This window comes from Bufo gargarizans, chromosome 11 (genome assembly GCF_014858855.1).
Source record: "Bufo gargarizans isolate SCDJY-AF-19 chromosome 11, ASM1485885v1, whole genome shotgun sequence".
In the NCBI taxonomy this organism is placed as follows: domain Eukaryota; kingdom Metazoa; phylum Chordata; class Amphibia; order Anura; family Bufonidae; genus Bufo; species Bufo gargarizans.
In genome coordinates, this window is record NC_058090.1 from 76,907,616 (window position 1) to 76,933,010 (window position 25,395).

General features: G+C 41.7%; 1 protein-coding gene across 1 annotated transcript; it reads left to right on the top strand.

Moving 5' to 3' along the window:
• The first annotated feature begins 17,715 nt into the window (after positions 1 to 17,715).
• LOC122921303 (olfactory receptor 1S2-like) lies at positions 17,716 to 18,645 on the top strand. Its single transcript, XM_044271282.1, has one exon. It carries the CDS (start codon positions 17,716 to 17,718, stop codon positions 18,643 to 18,645), a length of 930 nt encoding a protein of 309 aa, XP_044127217.1.
• The last annotated feature ends 6,750 nt before the right edge of the window (positions 18,646 to 25,395 follow it).

A 25,395-nucleotide genomic window follows, 5' to 3' on the forward strand; every position in this document is an offset into this window, starting at 1 on the left:
TCCTTCTCGACAGGTCAGGGAGAATCTGAATTTGAGTCCCCTGGTAGGATAAATCCTCAGATTGCCGTGCAGCCCTCATAATGTCCTCCTTGATTTTAAAGAAGTGTACGCGGCATACGATGTCACGCGGCCTGTTGGGGTCTGCAGATCTAGGCCCTAGAGCCCTATGCACTCGATCTAGCTCAATGGGGGTATCCTCCGACCTCTGCAGCAGAGAGCTGAATAGCGCCTGGACAGTAGCTTCCAAGTCAGACGGCGCGACGGACTCCGCAAGTCCCCGTATTCGGAGATTGTTCCGCCGGTGGCGGTTGTCGATATCATCGATATGGGATAAAATGTGGGAGATCTGTGAGGAGTGCGCAGAGAGCACTTGTTGGTGGTCTGCAAGGTGTTCAAACACTGCCTCCTGTGTTTTCTCAGAGGCCTCCACCCGATTACCCAGATGAATAATTTCTCCCTTCAGTCCCTCCATCTCCGTTTTATACGTCTGCTCGATTCTGGAAACCGAGTGAGCTAAGTCCTCTTTTGTAGGCAGCGCACGCAGCTGCGCTTGTAAGTCCCAGCCAATATCGGAGACACATGAGGAAGGGCTCCTGGAGTCTGTGTCTGAGGGAGCCGAGCGGGCGCCGCGGTCTGGGAGCGGCGTGGAGGAGCCGGCGGCCATCTTGGGAGTACCTTGCTGTCCCGTCATAGACTGCTGGGAACCGAAGAATTTCTGGATCCCGGTACCGTCTCCTGGCTGATCGGTCTCAGCAGTGCTCTTTGCGGTTTTCCTGACCATCTTGAGCGGGTTATGGCCGTTTTAATAGCCGGAAAATAGCTGTAATGGTGCGAGTGGCGGGAGAGCTGCAGCGACGCACGTCCTATTCAGCCATGAGCAAGCCACGCCCCATACACACACAAATACAAGATGTACAGGTAGCCTTTGAACAGAAGAAAGAAAACATGGAAACTAGAATGGGTCAAGGAGAGCCGTAACGGAACAAATATAGGGAAAACGCTCATACACAAATGGGTGGAGACATGGAGGGCCAGAATGGGTCACTCTACGGAGCTGCATTCATGCATGGAAGGTTAAAACTCCTCTGTTAAAGGAGAACACCAGATCCCTGTGGCGCACTCATACTTGACTTTCATTATAAGGGTTGGGTAATCATACGTCTGGAGAGTTCCTGCTACCCTGTGAATTACCACTTTCATACCAGCTGCAGTAGATTAATAAGAAACACCAGAATGGGTGGGACCCTCTTAGGTATAGCCCAATCTCTGTGCCCTAGTGGTTACAGACTCACTACCTAGCACATAAACCTTATGGATAAGGATGATCCACATTTAGTGGATAGAACCTGATCAAGGTTAGTGTCAGTACTCTACATTCAACGTAAACCTCCTAAGGGACAGAAAAGGGGCAGAAACTATGGGTTAAGTACTCCTAGTTGTCAGTCTGGGCTCTCCTTTTAACCATGGGCAACCATCCAAATTATGATAAAAATGTTGAGGGTTAGATAACCACTGTGGCGCAATCTGTGACTTCTCCCCACTCACACTAGGTCTCAAATTGTAGATGTGGCATGACTGGGGAAGGGGACAGGCCGGAAGGCCCATTTGATTTACTATTTTCTACGCCTGTTTCAGTTGTAGATAAAGGTCGAAATGTAAGACAGCAAGGAAGATGTCTCACATTTACAACTGGCGCAGGATCCGCCGAAGTTATAAAGAGGCCATCTCCTCTTCAGAACTTTGGTGGAATCACTGCCGGCTTAGGGGTTTAAGACCGACGTCTAAAAAGCTGATCGTAATAAATGTGCCCCACAGAACATAAAGGCTACATCCACACGGGTTGTAAACTGCAGCAGAGAATCATGATTTATTATGTGGATTTGGTACAGATTTTGCTGCTAATTTTTACCCTCTGCATTGCAGGATGAATTCCCAAGCAATAGTATAAGCAAGAGTAAATATATTTTTAGTTTAAAATATACTTTAAACATTGCATAAAAGTGGTCATGCATAAACATAATGTAAGACCACCTAGATACAAAAAAATACTGTATAGATATATCATATAGAGGGACAGATAGATAAAAAAACGTCAGGAAAGGATGTTACTTGTACATGCTATTAGGGATAAGCGAATCAACTTCGAATTAAACATCTGAAGTCAACTGGCATAAAACTTCATTCTAATACTGTACGAAGCAGGAGCTCCGTATAGTATTAGAAAGTATTGGCTCCGATGAGCCGAAGTTATTACTTCCCGAAGTCTCGCAAGACTTCATATATTAATTTGTACTGTAAAAAAAACATTTCCAGAACTCGGGTTTGGTTCCAAGGTACTTACAGTACACATTAATTTATGAAGTTATTACGCAAAGTCTCGCGAGACTTAGCGAAGTAATAACTTCGGCTCATCAGAGCCAATACATTCTAATACTGTATGGAGCTCCTGCTTCGTACAGTATTAGAACGAAGTTTTATGCGAATTGAACTGATGTTTCATCCGAAATCGATTCGCTCATCCGTACATGCTATATTTTTGGGTAAAACCAAAACAAGTAGGTCAGCTCATCATTTGGTGGTAGAACACATGCCCATGCACAGATTTCCCGGAGCAGGACGAGCAGATGCACATACAAGTTGATCCAGCATTGAGACATGTTCCATTAAACATTCTTCTTTATTGTAGAAATAATAAGTACACAAAAGTAAAATCACGTCAAGGCAGAGAAGTTCACAGACAGTAATCATGTAAAAAAGTTAATGAACAGGAAAACGTTCTAGATGTTTGATACCAGAGATCCCAAAGGTCTATACCAGAGGTTGGATTTAAGTTGCGTTTATTAATTTGCCATTATAAATTTTTTACATTGAATGATGAATGAAGTCATGGAGTTCAATAGATTAATACAGATTGCAATTGCTCACCAGCTGATCGGGTCTATTTTAAAAGGTGTGTGATTTTTGTATATAATGAACCATGACTAAGAACTTGTATGTGGTGAGGCAGTGACAGGCCTCATAGCTATGAGAGGAGATGTATGTCAGGATTTTCAGGGCTTTCCCCACAATCGCCAGGTCTGAGGTAAGACCAGGTGTGATCATCACCTTAGTATAAAACGATCCTCAGAGTGAGAGAGGAGGGAGGGATTTTGGAGCAGAGGCTCTGTGTAGCTCCAGCCAGGAGGGCTGGAGCCCCAAGGCTGAGGAAGCCAGAGTTTGGGGGGATGCCTGCAACGCCTAAGGAAGAGAGGTGTTGCAAGGTCAGAGTCAGGAGGACTGCTGGACCCAAGCCCCCAAGGTATTTCACTGCTTCCACCACGAGGACTGGTGGTTTGCATTTGTTGACAGCAGGGAGGCTGTCGGACCAAAGTGAATACCGTACAATGTGAATTGCGTCTTAGAGGTGAGCTAGAGAAACCTCTGTTTAGTAAGTGCCTAGCCGGGCGAGTGTTGATTGTGTTGTGTTGATGTAACACAGTATGAGTTGAAGCTGCGACTTCAAAGTGCCGAGTGATGTCAAAACTCGGATATATGATGTGAAGAGTGCCAAATAAAAGCAATGTTTGGACATGGAATCCGTTGTCTGAGAGGAAATTTGTTATGATGACCCCCTGAGAGAGCGATCCCTTACAATGTTCAAAACACGTAGGCAAGAATATGCGGACCAAGCATCATAGTGATTTTAGTTTTGTATACTCAGTACTCCTACAATAAAGAATTAATTTTACGGAACACGGCTCAAAGCTGTATCAACTTGTATACACTTCTTGGGGGTTCCCAATATTTTAACCCTGTTGTCAGCACAAGATGCATAAATCACTTTGGGCCTCAAATGCACATGGTGTTTTTTTTACTCCTGAGTCCTCTTATATGTTCAGGCGGTCCGCAATGCACAGGCACCGTCCGTGAGGCAGGCGCATGGGGATGGGTCCGTGATCCTTCCGTTCCGCAAAAAGATAGAGCAAGTTCTATCTTTTTGCGGTGCTGAAACATGGAATGGAACACCAGAAAGCACTCTGTAGTGCTTCCGTAGTGTTCCGATCCGCATCTCCGGATTTGCGGACCAATTGAAATGAATGGGTCCGCATCCGTGATGCGGAATGGCCACGGAACGGTGCCCGTGTATTGCAGAATTTTTCACACTGGTACAAGATATTGGGCACTGAAATGGCATATCTGTGGACACATTACAATTTTCATTTTGCAGCATCTGCTGTGCATTCCTTTTTGCAAAACACCTGTTAGGTCAAAATTCTCACTACACCCCTGGTAAATTCTGTGAGGGGTGCGATTGCTAAACTGGGGTCACTTCTTGGGGATTTCCTGTTTTTATTTCACCCCAGCCTTTGCTATTTCTGACCAGTGCTGTATAAATCATCAATTTAGATGCACATTATGCTATTCCTCTTCTTAACCATGCAGTGTGCCCAAATTGCAGTTTATGACCACATATGGGGTATTGTCATACTCTGGAAAAATTATATATGAAAATAAAAACATTTGAAACTAAAACTACATATAATTAATACAAAATGTAATCCTAGTAATGTAGTGCCCAAAAGCTATTCCAGCAAAATCTGTCCTCCAAAAGCCAAATGGTGCTCTCTCCCTTCTGAGTTCTGCTGTGTGCCCATAAAGCAGTTCATGACTGCATATGGGGTGTTGCCATATTCAGCAAAAAATAGTAACAAATTTTGGGGCGCTTTTTCTCCTGTTACCCCTTGTTAAAATGAATAATTTGGGACTAAAGCAACATTTTATTGGAAACAAATTTATAGAGTCATTTATCAAACTGGTGTAAAGTAGTACTCTCTTAGTTGCCCATAGCATCAATCAGATTCTACCTTTTATTTTTGACAGCTCCTTGGAAAATGAAAGGTGGAATCTAAATGGTTTCTATGGGCAACTAAGAGAGTACTACTTTACACCAGTTTGATAACTTACCCCCTTAATTTTTCATTTTCACAGCTAAACGTTTCTAAATTCTATGAAACTCCTGTTAGCTCAAACTGCTCACTACACTCAATAAAAATTTATTGGGGATGCAGTTTTCAAAATGGTTTCACTTTTTGTGGATTTTCACTGTAGAGGTACCTCAGGGTTTCTTCAAATGTAAGATGACAGCCAAAAAGCATTCCAGCAAAATGTTCCCTCCAAAAAACATACGCTGTAAAAACAAAACCGATAAAACTGTGGCAGAAGTATGTTTTTTTTTCTTTATAATTCCACCCCATTTGGAATTTTTTTTCCTGCTTCCCACTACATTGTATGTACTGTATCTGTGAATTTTGCCATTATAAAGTACAATTTGTGCCTCAAAAAAGCCCTCATATATCTAAGTGAATTGAAAAATAAAAGAGATATGGCTTGGGGAAAGCTGAGATTTAAAACCGAAAATGAAAAAAAAAAAGAAAAAGAAAATCGCTCGATCATGAAGGGCTTAATATTAGTGCTTCGTGACCTGCCCATGGTCCGTCAAATTGCCATTGGTACTTACATGGACTACTACCTACTTTATCAAATCCCTTGTCTCCTTAGAATCTAGTTTTAATGTTGACAGCCATTTTGAATTGGTCTCCATTGTATATGTAAATACTGTACAACCTGTCTGCTATTCTGTTTTCTCCTTTAATTTTCATCTACTGTACATTTGGGCCATTGTTAGCCTGATCTTTATTTCAGACAGAAAGGTGGGGAAGCTTTCGGCCGCAGCAAGCTGATTCCCAGCCAGAGATTCATCAGTCCCTTTTGAAACCATATTGATGGAAATATGCTAATTCATCTGCAAATATTCTATCACAATTTGCACCAAAGTAAATGAGTAAATGCTAAATGTACCACATGTTAGTGATTTGTACATTTGCCTTGAGATTTTTAAAACGTGTGTTGTCTATTTCTAGAAATGGCAAAAAAGATTTGTGTTATTATTTTGTGCACAATATTGGTGCATATGAGGTTATGTGAGGAATACAAATGCCTAGCGACTTGCATCAAATTTGATGTCCACCATTTTGATCCCTGGAGTCCATTCTTTGCTGTTGGAACTAAAGAAAAGGGTCTAAGTAGCTATGTAAGAGGACAAAATAATATATAATGGATAGTTTTTCAGTGTTGGTATGGATTGTTTTGGTCTATTGGGGTTTATTTTAACCCCTTTCCGAACAGTGCCATGCATGTACGTTTCTGGTGGGAACTTTAAAGATGGTGCCCGTCCGTGACTAATGTCCGCGACCAGCAGTATTACCGATCGCAGACTTTTAAACCTTCAGATACTATGGTCAAACATGACTATGGCATCTGTACAAGCAAAAACACTGAAGCGCGCTGTGTGGCAGCGAATGACAAGAGGTTACAGTACATTATTTCCTTTGGAGCAGGCAGGGTTCCATAGGAATACAGTGTATTTCTCATACACTTCATGATGATTGCTTGTTATAGTTCCCTATGGGAAATGAAAAAATGTAAAAAAATAAATTAATGTTTTTAAAAATAAAAAAAATATAAAAAATAACAATTATGGGCATTTTTGCGTGCGAAAACACCCGTTGTATTAAAACTAAAATATTTATCCCATACAGCAAACAGTGAAACTGAAAAAAAAATAAATCAAAATGGAATATAGGTGAAACTCGTGCAAAGTTCATTTATTTCAGTAATGCAACTTAAAAGTAGAGATGTCGCGAACATAAAATTTTCCGTTCGCGACCGGCGAACGCGAATTTCTGCAAATGTTCGCGAACGGGCGAACCGCCATTGACTTCAATAGGCAGGCGAATTTTAAAACCCACAGGGACTCTTTCTAGCCACAGTAGTGATGGAAAAGTTGTTTCAAAGGGACTAACAAGTGGACTGTGGCATGCCGGAGGGGGATCCATGGCAAAACTCCCATGGAAAATTACATAGTTGACGCAGAGTTGGATTTTAATCCATAAAGGGCATAAATCACCTAACAATCCAATTTTTTTTTTAAAACATCCAGTGTGTGTATACGATCAGGTATGATGTTGTATCGATCAGGTAGTGTAAGGGTTACGCCCGCTTCACAGACGACAGACCAAACTCCCCTTTTAATGCACCGTAAACAGACCATTTGCCCAACCGCAAACTTCCCATTTGCACAAGGTTGGATACCAAGCTAGCCATGTCCCGTTGATGTCGATGAAGGTTTCTTCCTCCACCCAGCCACGTACAATAGATTTTTCGAACGGGGAGATGGTTAAAAAAACGCTGGCTCCCTCCCCTTTGTTTGAATCTACGCCACGGTCACTGCGTCTGCGCCGTGCAATTTACTGTCACACCCGATATGAGTGGTATTTTCTGTAGTACTATTCTCATCAGTTTAATCCCTGTTACGTCCCATATCAGGGATTGCGTTTTGTGAAACAAAAATTTAGGCCGGGTACCTTCGACTGCCTTCATAGTGACAGACCAAACTCTGATACACCAAACTGAATTGATTTTAGGAATCGGGAGATGGAAAAAGCAGCTTGGTCGGTCCTCTTACTCCCAAGTTGGGACACTGCGCGTGCACGGAGCAATGTGCTGTGACACCCTATATGAGTGGTGTCTTAACTAGTACTATTCCTATCAGTTTAATACCTGTTACGTCCCCTATCCGGGGACGTGTGTCGAATTGATTAATCATTGTCGAATTAACGACATCCTGAAATTATTTTGTTCTGAGCTCTGTACTTGCTTTGTAAGAGACTTTATTATGATTTTTTTTATTTTATGTATTAAAAACCCATACAACTTAAAAAAAATTAAAAAAAAGTTTTTTCTATGAAAAATTATCCAGCCGATCGCTTTTAGTCTGATCAAATGAAGCAACGGCCTTATCTGGGGTGTGGCAACATTGCCAACACACTCATAGAGGTGATGATCACTTCATTGTGATACGCAAGCCCCTTCACCACAACAAGGTACCGATCATGAAGGGGAATTGACACATGTATGTGCCTTTTTTTTTGTTTTGTTTTTGCAACCACAGTGTAGCACTAGAAGCCAGAAAAATTAGGCATGTACACATGCATGAAAAATTAGGTATTGTTGCAGCCGCTGCTGTTTTCCAGGCAGAAAAGTGACTAAAACATTGCGGCTTGAACCCTAGTTGGTGGCGGAGAATTCACGAAAGTCATCCGGTATGCAGACATTAAATACAGCAGCGTGGGGACCATTTTGAGGCCAAGGCATGTCATCAGGCCTTTTGTTAGTCAAACGTATCCCCAACTGTCAGTCCCTTCGGGATCCATGCCTCATTCATCTTAATGAAGGTGAGGTAATCAACACTTTTTTTTGACCGAGGCGACTTCTTTTGTCAGTGACAATGCCTCCTGCTGCACTGAAGGTCCTTTCTGACAGGACACTTGAAGCGGGGCAGGCCAGAAGTTCTATCGCAAACTGGGATAGTTCAGGCCACAGGTCAAGCCTGCACACCCAGTAGTCAAGGGGTTCATCGCTCCTCAGAGTGTCGATATCTGCAGTTAAGGCGAGGTAGTCTGCTACCTGTCGGTCGAGTCGTTCTCTAAGGCTGGATCCCGAAGGGCTGTGGCGATGTGTAGGACTGAAAAAGCTCTGCATGTCCTCCATCAACAACACATCTATAAAACGTCCTGTCCTTGCCGCCGTGGTCGTGGTAGGAGAAGGATTACTTTCCCCTCTTCCCCTGTTAGATTCCCGTTGTGCTGTGACATCCCCCTTATAAGCTGTGTAAAGCATATTTTTTAGTTTGGTTTTGAACTGCTGCATCCTTTCTGACTTCCGGTAATTTTGTAACATTTCCGCCACTTATACGGGGAGTCTAGTAGCGTGGCCACCCAGTACAGGTCGTTCTCCTTCATCCTTTTTATACGAGGGTCCCTCAACAGACATGACAGCATGAAAGACCCCATTTGCACAAGGTTGGATGCCGAGCTACTCATTTCCCGTTCCTCCTCCTCACTGATGTCATTGACGGTCTGTTCTTCCCCCCCAGCCACGTACAACACCACGGGTCCCAGATAGGTGACAACTACGAGCACCTGGGATGCCTGCTGTGGTTGGTCTTCCTCCTCCTCAAAGCCACATTCCTCCTCAGACTCCTCTTCCTCATACTCCTCTTGCAGCGTTGCCGCAGGTCCAGCAAGCGATGATGACAAGGCTGTTTCTCGTGGTGATGGTGACCACAACTCTTCCTCTTCACGCTCATCTACAGCCTGATCCAGCACTCTTCACAGGGCACGCTCCAGGAAGAAAACAAATGGCATGAGGTCGCTGATGGTGCCTTCGGTGCGACTGACTAGGTTTGTCACCTCCTCAAAAGGACGCATGAGCCTACAGGCTTTGCGCATGAGCGTCCAGTAACGTGGCAGAAAAATTCCCAGCTCTGCAGAGGCTGTCCTAGCACCCCGGTCATACAAATACTCGTTGACGGCTTTTTCTTGTTGGAGCAGGCGGTCGAACATTAGGAGTGTTGAATTCCAACGTGTCGGGCTGTCGCAAATCAAGCGCCTCACTGGCATGTTGTTTCGGCGCTGAATGTCTGAAAAGTGCGCCATGGCCGTGTAGGAACGCCTGAAATGGCCACACACCTTCATGGCCTGCTTGAGGACGTCCTGTAAGCCTGGGTTCTTAGACACAAAGCGTTATACGATGAGATTCAACACATGTGCCATGCACGGCACATGTGACAACTTGCCCATATTCAATGCCGCCAACAAATTGCTTCCATTGTCACACACCACTTTGCCGATCTCCAGTTGGTGCGGGGTCAGCCACGGATCCACCTGTGCGTTCAGGGCGGACAGGAGTGCTGGTCCGGTGTGGCTCTCTGCTTTCAGGCAAGTCAACCCCAAGACAGCATGACACTGTCGTATCCGGGATGTGGAATAGCCCCTGGGGAGGATTCAGTTGATGTGCAGCCAGACGCCGCAGCAGAAGAGGACTCAGCCGAGGAGGTTATGGAAGAGGATGGAGTAGGAGGAGTAGAGGAGGTGGCAGTAGGCCTGCCTGCAGGTCGTGGCGGTGTCACCAACTCCGCTGCAGAGCTACGCTTTCAATGCTTGGCAGTCGTCAGCAGGTTGACCCAATGCGCAGTGTAGGTGATATACCTGCCCTGACCGTGCTTTGCAGACCAGGTATCAGTGGTCAGATGTACCCTTGCCCCAACACTGTATGCCAAAGATGCCATGACTTCCTTTTCAATCACTGAGTAGAGGTTTGGGATTGCCTTATTTGAAAAAAAAATGTGTCCGGGTACCTTCCACTGTGGTGTCCCAATAGCGACAAATTTTTTGAAGGCCTCAGACTCCATCAGTTGGTATGGTAAAAGCTGGCGGGCTAAGAGTTCTGTCAAGCCAGCTGTCAGACGCCGGGCAAGGGGGTGACTCTGTGACATTGGCTTCTTACGCTCAAACATTTCCTTTACAGACACCTGACTGTGGGCAGATGAGATGGAAATGCTGAAGGTGAGAGGCGGAGTGGCGGGTGGTTGAGAGGGGGCAAGGAGGACAGCAGTGGTTGACGTGGCTGAAGATGCTGGACCAGGAGGAGGATGGTGGCTTTGAGCTTGTGTGCTGCTTCTACTCGTCATCATGTGTTGATTCCATAGTCGTTTGTGATGTGCGATTATGTGCCTTCGCAAAGCAGTTGTACCTAGGTGGGTGTTGGATTTCCCATGACTCCATTTCTTTTGGCACAGGTTGCAAATGGCATCGCTGTTGTCAGAGTCAGACACACAAAAAAATGCCACACTGCTGAGCTTTGCAATGACGGCATTCTGGTGGTGGCGACAGCATGCGTTGATTGGCGTGCTGTCTGGCTGACCCCGGGTGCCGATACATGCTGTCTGACTGTGCCACTAGCTCCTTGCGACGACCTCCCCCTGCTTCCAACTCGTCTCCTCCTTCTCTCTGTCTCCCCTTCTGAACTTTCCCCCTCTTCTTCTTGTCTTCGAGCAGGCACCCACATGGCATCCACGGACACATCGTCATCATCAACCACTTCACTTGTATCTGACACCTCAGCAAAGGAAGCAGCAGCGGGTACAACATCATCATCATCAGACTATACGTCCATGTGTGTAATGCTGCCTGACTGAGACATATCCCTGTTATCTACATCCCCTGGCAATAATGGTTGCGCATCACTAATTTCATCCAACTGATGTGTAAATAACTTCTCTGAGGGATTGAGTGAAGCGGCTGTGGTGGTAGTGGTGGTGGTGGCGGCGGGCGGGAGAGTGGTGACCAAAGCTGAGCTGGAGGAGGATGGTGCATCAAAGTTCTTAGCGGAAGCTGTTGAAGATTGGGTGTCCTGTGTAAGCCAGTCAACTATTTTCTCAGAATTTTTTGGGTTCAGGGTACGTGGCCTCTGAACACTGGGCATTATTCCAGGGCCAGTGGAAATCACAGCACCACGACCACGACGGCCCCTGCGGGGTGGCCTGCCTCTGCCTGACATTTTTTATGCGTGCAAGGTACTGTGCCACCCTATATAAGTTGTGGGCACAATACAGTCTGTGTGGGTCTGACACACATGGGCTTGCAATTTGCAAATGTGATTATATCACAGAAAATGTTTTAATTGAATTTTTTTTATCTGCAAGGTATTTGAGTGAATAACACCTTGTAACGGTATGAGTGGAGGCCTAGCCAGTGGCCACAATACAGTCTGTGTGGGCCTGACACACACGGCCTTGCAATTTGCAAATGTGATTATATCACAGAAAATGTTTTAATTGAATTTTTTTTATCTGCAAGGTATTTGAGTGAATAACACCTTGTAACGGTATGAGTGGAGGCCTAGCCACTAGCCAGTGGCCACTATACAGTCTGTGTGGGCCTGACACACACGGGTTTGCAAATGTGATTATGTCACAGAAAAATATTAAATATAATTTTTTTTCATCTGCGAGGTATTATCTGTCACACCCTGTATGAATGGTGTGCATGTTCTGTCTGTGACTGAGCCTGCAACCTCTCACACACGGGCAGCCAGGCAACTGCAATATATATATATATATTTATAAAAAGCAGACTGATGTACCAGCCCTGAAAAGGGCTTTTTGGGGTGCTGTCAGGATGCTGTCCTTACAGCAGATGAGTCTGTGGACACAGAACAATGCCCTAGCTAACGCTTTCCCTATTGAATCAGCAGCAGCTACACTCTCCCTCCTCTCACTGTGAATGCAGCTTCCGAATAAATCTAAAATGGATGCTGTCCAGGAGGTGGGAGGGTCTGGGAGGGAGGGTCTGCTGCTGATTGGCTGGAATGTGTCTGCTGACTGTGAGGTACAGGGTCAAAGTTTATTCAATGATGATGTATAGGGGGCGGACCGAACATCGCATATGTTCGCCCGCAGCGGCGAACGCGAACAAGCAATGTTCGCCGGGAACTATTCGCCGGCGAACTATTCGGGACATCACTAGTGGTGATGTTACAGTGTGGGCAGGTGTGCCTAGTCAATACAGAACTGCCCTACACTTTGTGAATGGTACAGTGACAAGCCCATACTACTTGTAGAACATCAGTAATCCAGTCATTGTGCCTCTGCATGAACAACACAGACCTATTTTCATCTTCATGGAAGACAATGCGCCAGCTTATCAAGGTTGCATCATTAGGGAACAGCTTCTGGAGACTGGGGGACCTCAAATGGAGTGGCCTGCACTTTCTTCAGACCTGAATCCCATTGAAAATCTATAGCTGAGTCGTCATGTACAGGCTCGTAATTCTGTACCCCACAACCTCAATGACTTGAGGTCCACCCTTCAAGAAGAGTGGGATGCCAAGCCTCAGCAGACAACAATTCGACTTGTGAACAGCATGAGACGTCGTTGTCAAGCTGTAATTAATGCTCAAAACCACGTGACAAGATATTGACATTTTTGTGGGGGTATACCCACCACTGGTGTTGGCTTTTGTTTCAATAAATTGTTTGAGATGAGGAAATCACTATTGCTGCTTCTACAGTAGAGTCGCAAGATTTTACTCCCCAGAATTGTTATTGCATGGGAAATGCAAGTCGTTACTAAAACAGACATGTCCCCTTCAACTAAGAGGTGGGTATGCAGGGAACCGTTACTTGTCTTAATAACAGCAGTTCAATTTAATTTCTGTAGTGTGAACTTTTTACCTTTTCCATGAATTTCACCCGACAGCCAAATATTCCTAACTTTTTGTAGTTTATGGTATGTCCACCTCTGTATCAACAGGTAAAAGTTGTCAGGTCTCTTCATTATGATGATTCACACCTACTACTAATAACTTATGTACATGTCATATGTACAGTGAGGAACAGAAGTATTTGAACACCCTGCGATTTTGCCAGTACTCCCACTTAGAAATCATGGAGGGGTCTGAAATTCACATTGTATGTGCATTCCCACTCTGAGAGACAGAATAAAAAAAATAAGGAAATCACATTGTATGATTTTTAAAGAATTTATTTGTCTTGCACTGCTGAACAAAAGTATTTGAACACCTGAGAAACAGCAAGAATTCTGGCTCTCAAAGACCTGTTACTGTGCCTTTTAAAAAGTCCACCTCTACTCCACTCATTACTCTAACTTAGTAGCACCTGTCTGAGCTCTTTAAAGACCCCTGTCAGTCAGACGCCAACTAATACCATGGGCAAGAACAAAGAGCTGTCAAAAGACACCAGAGACAAAATTGTGGACCTCCACAAGGCTGGAAAGAGCATTGGGGCAATTGCCAAGCAGCTTGGTGAAAATAGATGAACTGTTGGAGCAATTATTAGAAAATGGAAGAGGCTAAAGACGACTGTCAGTTTCCCACGTACTGGGGCTCCATGCAAGATCTCACCTCGTGGGGTAACACTGATGGTGAGGAATCAGCCCAGAACTACAAGGGAGGAGCTGGTCAATGACATGAAGAGAGCTGGGACCACAGTTTCAAAGGTCACTGTCGGTAGAACACTACGCCCTCATGGTTTCAAATCATGCATTGCACGGAAGGTTCCTCTGCTCAAGTCATCACATGTCCAGGCCCGTCTGAAGTTTGCCAATGACCATCTGGATGATCCAGAGGAGGCATGGAAGAAAGTAATGTGGTCAGATGAGACCAAATATAGAACTTTATGGTCTAAACTTCACTCGTCGTGTTTGGAGGAAAAGGAAGGATGAGTTGCATCCCAAGAACACCATCCGTACTGTGAAGCATGGGGGTGGTAACATCATGCTTTGGGGGGGCTTTTCTGCGAAGGGGACAGGATGACTGCACTGTATTAAGGAGAGGATGAATGGGGCCATTTATTGTGAGATTTTTAGCAACCTCCTTCCTTCAGTCAGAGCATGAAAGATGGGTAATGCCTAGGTCTTCCAACATGACAATGACCCAAAGCACACAGTCAGGATAACCAAGGAGTGGCTCCGTAAGAAGCATATTAAGGTTCTGGAGTGGCCTAGCCAGTTTTCAGACCTAAATCCAATAGAACATCTTTGGAGGGAGCTAAAACTCAGTATTGCTCAGCGACATCCCCTATATCTGGCAGATCTAGAGGAGATCTGTGTGGAGGGGTAGGCCAAAATCCCTGTTGCAGTGTGTGCAAACCTGGTCAAGAACTACAGGAAATGTTTGACCTCTGTAATTGCAAACAAAGACTTCTGTTCCTCACTGTACATATCTACATTGTATATTTAACTAGAAAATGATGGTGCTTGTTTAGTAATATATTTACTCCTTCCATTATGCCCTATTCAAAAATTGCCTCATCTAAAACCATGGTTGAATAATTAGCCAAAATATCTGCAATGCACATACTGTAGATACACAATGTATTCTATTTTGCTAGGAAAGGGTGTAAGAGACATGAAATCACCACTGATACAAAGAAGTGTCCTAAGGCTGCAAACAAGAAGCATCCCGGGAACTGCTTACCGTATTATCCATGTTTGTTTTGCAGTTATGTTTTTACTTTTCCTTTAGAGGGCAATTTACCTTAGTCACTGTTGAATTTTCTTGGCTTATTGTTACCTCTGGGAAAGAGGCAGAAGACAGAGAAGATGAAATCCCTGGTGCATGCTGTAATATACAATTATTATTGCCAAACTAATTGATCATCGGTACCACTTCGAACCGAACCTGAGTTTGGGAAATGTTTTTTTACAGTACAAACTAATTCATGAAGTTATTGTGCGTAGTCTCGCGAGACTTCGCAAAGCAATAACGTCGGCTTATCAGGGCCAATACTTTCTAATACAGAACACTTACAATATGTGTACTCTCACTACTAAGGCCCATACAGCATGCTGGTCCCCACTTATCATGGTGCCTGGTGCTTTGCTTCCCTGACACCTTCTTGTTACACGCTGGATTATCGTGATGTCCAGATCATTGGGTGCCAGAGTAATTACAGTTTAATGAATATACACCTACAATTTTAATAATTAACTTCATCTTATCTTTATGATAAAAATTAGTAAAAAATTCAGTCATCTACCCAACAGTCCCTAACCTTAGAAATTAGGTCAACTAAAAAAAAAAAAAAAAGAATGTTAGCAGACTTAGTTAACAAATAGTTAATTGAACAGGATGTTTTCTCTCTTTCCTAATTATACTCCGGGGACTATTTTGTACGATTTATTGCAATCTGTATTTTAATAGGGTGGCTTTAGTGGGGCAGAGAAGGTATAAAATATTGAAAACCTTCTGCCTTAAGACTCAGAACGCCATGACTTGAATGTAAAAGTCCGCATTTTTCTAAGGAACGATACTGGAAACTACCGTATATATTTCATTTATAAATTACATAAAACAATGTAAGTAAGATTTTTTTTTTTTATAATTATAATAGAGATGATCTCGATTAATAGATATAGAAATGTCCCTTTAAGTTTATTTGTTAAGGCATTCCTATGGTCGTGACCAGGCGATTTTCTGTTTTTCAGTTTTCCTTTTTTAACTTCCAGCCCTCCCAAAGCCATACATTTTTTATTTTTCTATACACATAGCTGTAAGAGGGATTTTTTTTTGGCAGAGCAAGATGCCCTTTCTAATGGCATGTGGTGGGATGCGGGGAAAAATTATTAATGGGGTCAAATGGAAAAAAAAAAGAGAACAGTTTTGTTTTGGGGTTTTGTTTTTATGGTGTTCCCTATATTATAAAACTGACCCATTACTTTCATTCTCCAGGTCCATACAAATCGGGCAATACCACATATGCATATTTTTTATTGCATTTTTATACAAAAAAAAATATTTTTTTTGTTTAGTCTCCATATTTTGACCCCTATAATTTTTTGGGGTTTTTTCTATGCAGATCTATGTGAAGACCGATCTGTACTTTTCAGTGATACAATTTTGGGGAGTGTACAAATTTTCGCTAATTTTTTATTTAGTTTTTTTGTGTGAGGAGAAGTGACCAAAAAACTCTGAATCGACCATTTTTACTTTTTTTTCCCTATAGGATTACATTTTTTATATTTTAATATATATATTTTTTCATTTCTGACATATATAAAAGGTTGAACGTGTGACTACCTGACAGAAAATGACAATGAATCCACATCTTTGCACAGATTTGGCCTTTTAAAGGCATGTGGTCCTAAAATTTGGATCAGCTGAAAAACAGCCTGTTTCAGTTTAATCGTTATTTTCAATTAATTGAATGCTCAAAAAATGTTTTGTCTCACTCTCATTTGTTCTTGTTGCATGTTGAAGCTCTACTTGGAACCTTGTTAAGATCCAACAATATAAAATATGATTTTTTGAAATTTTTCAAGTGGTCTTAAACTTTTGATCAGGACTGTAGTTAACCTTTTGTGACAAAATGGTTGAATATCTATTGTTTATTAAAGACCAAGTGAAAAAATTATTTTAAGCCCAAAATGAGCAAAATGCAATCATAACAAAATTGCCCCTCAAAGGTGTACATAGCCTTTAAATTCAGAAAAAGCAGAGATATAAATGTATAACTTGCAAGTTTTACTGAATCTTTTCAAGTAGACTATCAATCTGATCAGCTCCTCCTGCTTTATAACCTGCTGCTTGCAAATTGCACTGCATTTTCATGGTGACAGACCCTCTTTAAGTAACACCAGAGCACCAAATGGAGGAACAATAGAAAACTCAAGGGCACACTGATATATACAACCATGCAGTCATTTATGTCAAGGTTGTTAATTTGAATGGGCTGGACACATAAATTCTGGTCTCACTCTTCGCTTCTATATACTGATCTTATTTTCGGAAATATAGGCTACCTGTTGGATTTAGAGGAGGCCACTCTCACCATGGTGTCTGTTTCTATTGCTCCTGAACAACTAATTCAAGTCAATATATTTCTTGCAATTTTTAGCATGACTCTTATCTATGTGAAGTAGGAGTTATTGTCCTATGTTTCTTTCTTTCTTTTGACTTTAATTGTAAAAGTAAATCTTATTTTAGCTATGTTGTGATGGTGTTTGGTTAATGTTTCTGTGAATTTAGTGATGGTCGAAGGTGGCAGTAAAGTGGGTGTTCATCCATATCAGGTGATTATGTTTATTTGGACTTTGCACACTTTCTTCTGGTGGTAAGTTCAAGAAGATGATAATTTTTTAAGGATAGGCTCCTCAAAAGAGAAGTGGTTTAACTGAACAATAGTCTAGATATGTGTTTTATAAAATTTGAGTAAGGAGCCTTCCTTTTTTAACCAGCAGATAATACTCTGGATTTAGTCTTTACAAAGATGTTTGATTTTAAACCTTTATATAATATTACAGAATCTCTCTAATCATGTGTAGTGACAATCAAACCGTAGTCTCTGATTTCTTACTTCTTGGATTCAAGACTCATCAAAACCTTAAGCTTCTACTCTTTTCTTTGTTTCTAGTCATATACATTGTCATATTAGCTGGAAACACCATGATTATCATTTCTATTTCACTGGTTCACTTTCTGGATATTCCTATGTTCATTTTTCTGAAGCATTTGGCCACGGCAGATGTATTGGTCACTACAAATATTATACCTAATATGTTGCATGTCATCATAATGGAAGGTGCTAAGATATCTACCAAGGGTTGCCTCACCCAATACTACTTTCACTGCATCTCATCGATTGCTCAGTCATTAGTGCTTACTAGCATGTCTTTTGACCGTTATATAGCCATCTGCCACCCCTTACGTTATTCTTCTGTTATGAACTATAGGCTTTGTCGCCATCTTGTTTTTTGTTCTTGGGCCACAGGAATCCTCCTAATGGCAACTGAAATGGTTTTCTTGTCTCAACTGAAGTTCTGCAGTTCTAATATCCTTGACCATTTTTTTTGTGACTTTGCACCTATCTTAAAAATTACATCTTCAGATACTTCCTTGGTCACATGGGAAGACTTTATCTTCGCGTTACTTTTCTTTTTTGTTACATTTTTATTTGTCATCGTATCGTATGCTTGTATTTTTTTATCCATACTTAAGATCTCTACAAGGACTGGTCGGCAGAAAGCCTTCTCCACCTGTAGCTCTCACTTGGTCACACTGTTCACTTATTATTGTACTATTATTACTGTCTATATATTTTCAGTGGATGAGAGTGCAATCAATGAAAACAAACTGAAATCTCTTTTATATGTTGTTTTGACCCCTTTTATTAACCCCATTATATACAGTATTAGGAATCGAGAAATAAGGAAAGCATTCAAGCAATTATTATGTAATAGGAAATAGTTGAAATTCCATCACATCAGAACGTTTAGATAATATATATATATACTGTACAATGCAAAGATAATTTTTTTTGTGCAAACTGAAAACGATGAAACTGCAAATATCACATTTAGAAATATGTATTTAAAATAATTGTACAGTACAATTGTATATAGACTATTATTGTAGATGTCTGGTACTGTATGGTTTCTGATCTTCACCACCTCCGCCACACAGCACCTTTTGGTAGTAAGACCCAGTAGCCTATCAGCACCTTGCTGTCATACTAATCCCCTATGGAACAAGGAATAACACTATTTCTGGCCATTATACGATATCATACTTTTATTAGAAGTTTTACCACTCTGCATGATCCATCAATTTTCCCTAAAGTCACCTCTAAGGCTACTTTCACACTGGCGTTTTGGTTTCCGTTTGTGAGATCCGTTCAGGGATCTCACAAGCAGTCCAAAACTGATCAGTTTTGCCCTTAATGAATTCTGAATGGATAAGAATCCACTCAGAATGCATCAGTTTGGCTCCATTCCGCCTCCATTCCGCTTTGGAGACGGACACCAAAACGCTGCAGCGTTTTGTTGTCCGTCTGACGAAACTGAGCCAAACGGATCTGTCCTGACACACAATGTAAGTCAATGGGTACGGATACGTTTTCACTGACACAATATGGTACAATAGAAAACTGATCCGTCCCCCATTGACTTTTAATGGATTCTGGTTGGAGATAAAATCAATCCGGATCAAATGAGAAAAAGATAACTTAAAAAAAATGAGAAAAAGATGACTTACTTCACTGAGGAGGTCAATGGGATGAAGCTCAAGACACCCAAGGACCGAACCTCCCCCGCCAGGATCATTTGTAGTATCGTGGGAAATTAACACGGTAGTGTCCACCACTTCTTGTGTTTTTCCTGTTTTATTTCTTTAAGAATCACAGGTGGGCTCAACGTGTTTCAGAGGGATAACAACCCCTCTTCATCAGGAGCAGTGTAAGTAAGTAAAACCACCACATGCTATCATAAAAGTACAACTCGGCATTTATATAATTGATCTCATGATGCCATGTGTTGGAATAGAGGTGGGAAGAATGTCACTTCCTGTATGGAAACAGGAAGTGTGTGCTCCACAATGGAACGCATGTTTATTGGTCAAAAACAATGTATTATCTCATTAATAATGTGGTTGGAAGATAACGGGGTGTGGGATAATATCGGGGATGGTAAAAAGGGAGTTATAAACCTACCTGGGGGTGTTTTACCCATTAAAATTGCAATAAGAATAAGAAACGAGCAGGACCGGAATGAACTTCTGGTTTGATCGTAATGGAATGCACTCGTGGAATGCTCCACTACAACCGGCTTCCGGTTGGGGTGAGCGAGTACACTTCTGGTCCGCTCGGATGAGCGCACTTCTGGTCCGCTTAATGGAACGCATTAATGGAACGCATTGGAGCGCAATCCAATTTCAGCACTTGAGATTATGGCTAAGGGGGCACCCCTGATTGTGTTGTGAGTAAACTAGCGGTGTGGGAGGGGGAAAGAATTTTGTAAAAATTCTGATTATGTACGGATAGATAGTTAGGTTTCCAAAGTATATAATTGATAGAAGGGTGATATTGGTGATTCCTTGTTGGTACATAAAGCTGAATGGTGGATATCATGAGATATATATATATATATATATATATATACACACACAGGTGAAACTCGAAAAATTAGAATATCGTGCAAAAGTTCATTTATTTCAGTAATGCAACTTAAAGTTAGAATATTGTGAAAAAGTTCAATATTTTAGGCTCAAAGTGTCATACTCTAGTCGTAAGCCATAATCAACCAAATTATCCATGATTATTATCATCCAAATAAAGGCTTGAAATATCTCGCTTTGCAGGTAATGAGTCTCATATATTAGTTTCACCTTTTAAGTTGCATTACTGAAATAAATGAACTTTGCACGATATTCTAAATTTCCGAGTTTCACCTGTGTGTGTGTGTGTGTATATATATATATATATATATATATATATATATGTATATATATATATATATATATATATATATAAAATATATACACACAGTACTGTACTGTACTATATATATCACAAAGAAATGTATAGTCTAAGAAAATATAAAAATGTATATGTACTGTATCATATTGCATATATCATATCATAATGATGTCTAAAAGCCACAAGTACTAAAACTAAATCACATTGGTAGTCGAGTAGAGGTATATAAAGGAATTGGTCCAATAGACTGAATAAAAATATACAATTCATTTTACAAGTTCATAAAAGCCAGTGGGTAAAGAATTAACGTTGTATGGTATAGTAGATATTTAAAGATGGTGGCTTAAAAAGGGACCTAAAATGGCTGGGTGTAAGAAGAGGCTCACATAAAAATGTTTTTTTAATATATAGTAATAAAATGAATAATGAAAAATGATAAATAATAAATGATTGATAACCGGTTGTTGGAATGGGAGCATCATGTCATTACAATATATCCTTGATGTGAAAAGAATGCACAGGAGTAAAATGCACAGTTGTAGAGAAATGCAAAGAAATTTAAAGCAGATGTTACTATCTGTAACGAACTGGAACGGATTCAGTGTTATGTTTTGGTACAATTTTGTAAAGTATTCATTCAACCCAAACGGGGATAGTGTATTGAGGCGGAAAATCCAATACATTTCTTTTCTGCATAAGCCTTGGTAGGATTGGGGAATCCATTCCAAGGGGGTAACACAAAGGAGAGAGGAATCATTATCGTGGTGGGTAGAAAAATGTCTTGAAATACTGTGAGTGAGGATCTTCCTATTTATGTTCATTCATCCTTTCGCACAGAGTCTGAGTGGTCCTGCCTACGTATAGCAAATTACACGGACATCGTAATAAATAAGTGATGTTGCTGGTACCACAGTTCATATTGTGTTTTAAATGGAATATTTCATTGGAATAAGGGATGTTTATTTCTTTCCTATTGTGTATTTACATCTTTTGTTATTACATCTATAAGCCCCTTTCTTGGTTGAATCTTCTTTTCTTTTAGACAAAGTTGGTTGTGGATTGTCATTAGTGGTCCTGATTTCTGGGAGAGATGGGGCGATTGAGTTTTTCAGGGTCTGTGATCTCCGGTATGTCACAATGGGGAGAGGTGGTAATTCTTTTTTTTTGAATGGGGTCTTTCTTGAGTACGCCCCAATGTTTGTTCAAGATTTTGTTGTATCTTGTTATCATGCTATATTGGGATTTCATAAAGGCATTTCCATGTGTCTGTATGGTCTCTGTATGTTTCGGTTGGAGGGCCTCTTTCTGGTTCATTTTAAGCGCTCTATTGGTGGATTCTTTGGGGTAGCCCTTCTCTCTAAACTGCTGTTTTAAAATCTCAAGTTGTTTGGCAGATCCCTCATCTGTGCAATTCCTTCTGATCCTTTTCATTTGACTATATAGTAGGGTTGTTTCAATACCCAAATTTTGATTCGGTTTCGATACCATAAAAAAGTATTGCGATACTCGATACCATTCGATACCACGCAAAAAAAATAAAATGCCAAAAAAGCCACGTGCATTCCGCATTTTATGGAACGTCCGGCCCATAATCGAACAGTCCTATCCTATTTTTGGGGGGGACAAGGTGACAAAAAATAATAAAAATGGCGAATCGCGCAGTTTTTCTTTTCTTTTTTTTTCTTTTACGGCGTTCGCCGCATAGTAGATATTTTTTAATATTTTAATAGTTTGGACTTTTCAGACTTGGCGATATGTGATATTTATTTATTGTTTAAATATTTTTTATGTCAAATTGGGAAAGGGGGTGATTTATACTTAATATTTTGGTGTGGTTTTTTTTTCAAACTTTTTTTTTACAGTTTATTTAATAACTATGTCCCCCCTTAGGGGCTAGAACCTGGGATCTTTTCATCTCTTGTCCTATTCACCCTGATAGAGGTCTATTAGGGTAAATAGGACGTCACACTCTGCCTGCTGCCCTGTCTATAGTACAGTACACACAGCAGCAGGGAGCTGACTATGGCAGCCAGGGCATCAGTAGCATCCTGGCTGCCATGGTAACTGATAGGAGCCCCAGGATTACACAGCTGGGGCTCTGATCAGAAGCTACCACTGCCACCAATCAGAGGAGGTGAGGGGACTCTGTGGCCACTGCCATCAATGATTTAATACTGGGGAGATTGGCGGGGGGGGCGCACTGCGCCACCAATGTTTTTAATACTGGGGAGGGGAGGTTGGGGGGAGGGTGCACCTTAAGGGGTCAACTGCCGCAGATCGCAGCGCCCTGTCAGAGGCAGGGTGCCGGCAATGTGTTTCTGCCCCCTGTATTTGTATTGTATTAAACGTTAGTTATCATTGGTGGCGCAGTGGCCACAGCCCCTCCCCTCTCTCCTCCCATTGGTGGCAGCGGCAGCAACAGCACAGGGGGGAGGGAGAGACTGCTTCCTTCTTCCCTGTGCTGCTGAGAGCAGTGCGATCCATATTCTCTGATACTGGGCTGTGCAGTAGCACAGCCTAGTATCGATAAAAGACAAATCCCGGTATCGTATCGATTCCGGTCAAAAAGTATTGATTGGGTATCGAAAGTTCGATACCCGAAACAACTCTACCATATCGAATGTTTCTCTTCCATTTTTGGAAGTGGCAACTTGTGTAATAGAGGTAGCTATTTGAAACAAATTTTTTTAAGTGGGTTTTGGTGGTGATTGTATTGGAGGTTATGGTAAACTGTAGGCCAAGAAAAATAGCTTCTTTTTTTTACTGTGTTCAGGGCTAAATGTTAGGCCCCAATCATTGGAATTGAGTTTTCCAATGAACAATTTTAAGTTCTTCCACACTATTGTCCCAGATAAAAATTATATCATCTATGAATCTATAGTAAAACTTGATGTTTGGGTTGGATAAAAGGCCAAAGACATTCTCGAAGTGCCCCATAAACAGGTTAGCATAAAATGGTGCAAATTTTGTGCCCATTGTGGTCCCTTTGATTTGAATATAACATTTTTTATTAAAAGTAAAATAATTGTGAACTAAAATAAACTCCATGGCTTTTAAAATTAATTCTTTTTGCACTATGGGCATAGCCAGATCCATGGCTAAAAAATTATAATATGCTAGAAGGCCCAAATAATGTTTAATATTTCTATATAGCAATGCTACATCTAGAGTAACCCATATGTACCCTTCTTTCCATTCTAGGGGATGGAGTAGATTTGTTAGGTGTGTTGTGTCCTTTAGATAAGACGAGAGTTTCACCACATGCTTTTGAAGATAGTGGTCGACATAGGCAGATAAGTTAGATGTGAGGGACTCAATTCCAGATATGATAGGTCTTCCTGGGATTTATGGCTCTTGGGTGAAAAATAGAACCGCGCTATAGATGGGTGGGCCTTCATCAGGAATCTTTTTTCTTTTTTTGTCTAATGTTCTCAGGCTACTTCATCAATATCAGATCTGACACCTGGCACCCCCGCCGATCAGCTGTTTGAGGAGACTGTGCCATCTCCCTTCTCTCTTCATGCTCTCCGCTGTATGTCTATCGGACTGCAGCAGCGGACAGGAATAGAGAAAGCGGACATCATGTGCACACTGCGTGCGCTGCAGCTGATCAAACAGCTGATCGGCAGGGGCGCCAGTGTCAGACACCCCGTCGATCTGATATTGATGTCCTCTCCTAATGAGAGGTCATCAATTAAAAAAGCCCGGACAACCTCTTTAACATATACATCATACAATGTGAATATAGTGGCTTAGTGAATATAGTGAATATAGTGGGGTGGAGGAGGGTCACAACTAATATGTATAAGATGAATGTAGATATGCATGTATTAACCTCAGAATGAATAATATACCTGGTGTCCCGGTTGTCCCAGTGTGCTTGCGTTATACCAAAGGAAGGATTGACATCTTAGTCAAACTCATAGCGCATATGTTGGCTCAGCCAATTCCTACATCATGCCCTGTGTACTAGCAGTCATAGCAGTGCCTATGTGCATGTCCATCAGTGGTAATTGTGTCACAGCACATGAACATAGAGGCGTCATATACACATCACAGTTGCTAGATAACAGGCAAAGCGATAATAGCGAGGGTATGCCCGCGATCTTGCTCATGCCTTCTTGTACTGTGGCATAATGGTCGCTAGGGAGCCAATGTCTGTAGTGAAAAGGAACAGCGGATATGTCTGAATCAGGGCTAATGGCCAACAGTCTTCAACTTACATGTTATAATAATCATCCCCCGTGTGGGTCAATTGAAAAAGATGGCAGATGTTAGGTATTGGTAAGCTCTTAATAAGTACTGTAGGTGAAATGTTATGCAGAAAGTGGATATAACACCCACATATCAACCATTGTTCTAGTACAGCGAAAATACAAGATGTACAGGTAGCCTTTGAACAACAGAAAGTAAAACATGGAAACTTGAATGGGTCAAGGAGAGCCGTAACTGAACAAATGGTCATAGACTCACTACCTAGCACATATACCTCATGGATCAGGATGATCCACATTTAGTGGATAGAACCTGACCAAGGTTAGTGTCGGTACTCTACATTCAATGTAAACCTCCTAAGGGACAGAAAAAGGCCAGACACTACGGGTTAAGTACTCCTAGTTGTCAGTCTGGGCTCTCCTTTTAACCTTGGGCAACCGTCCAAATTATGATGAAAATGTTGACGGTTAGGTAGCCACTGCGAAGTATCTACGACTTCTCCTCACTCACACTAGGTCTAAAACTGTGGA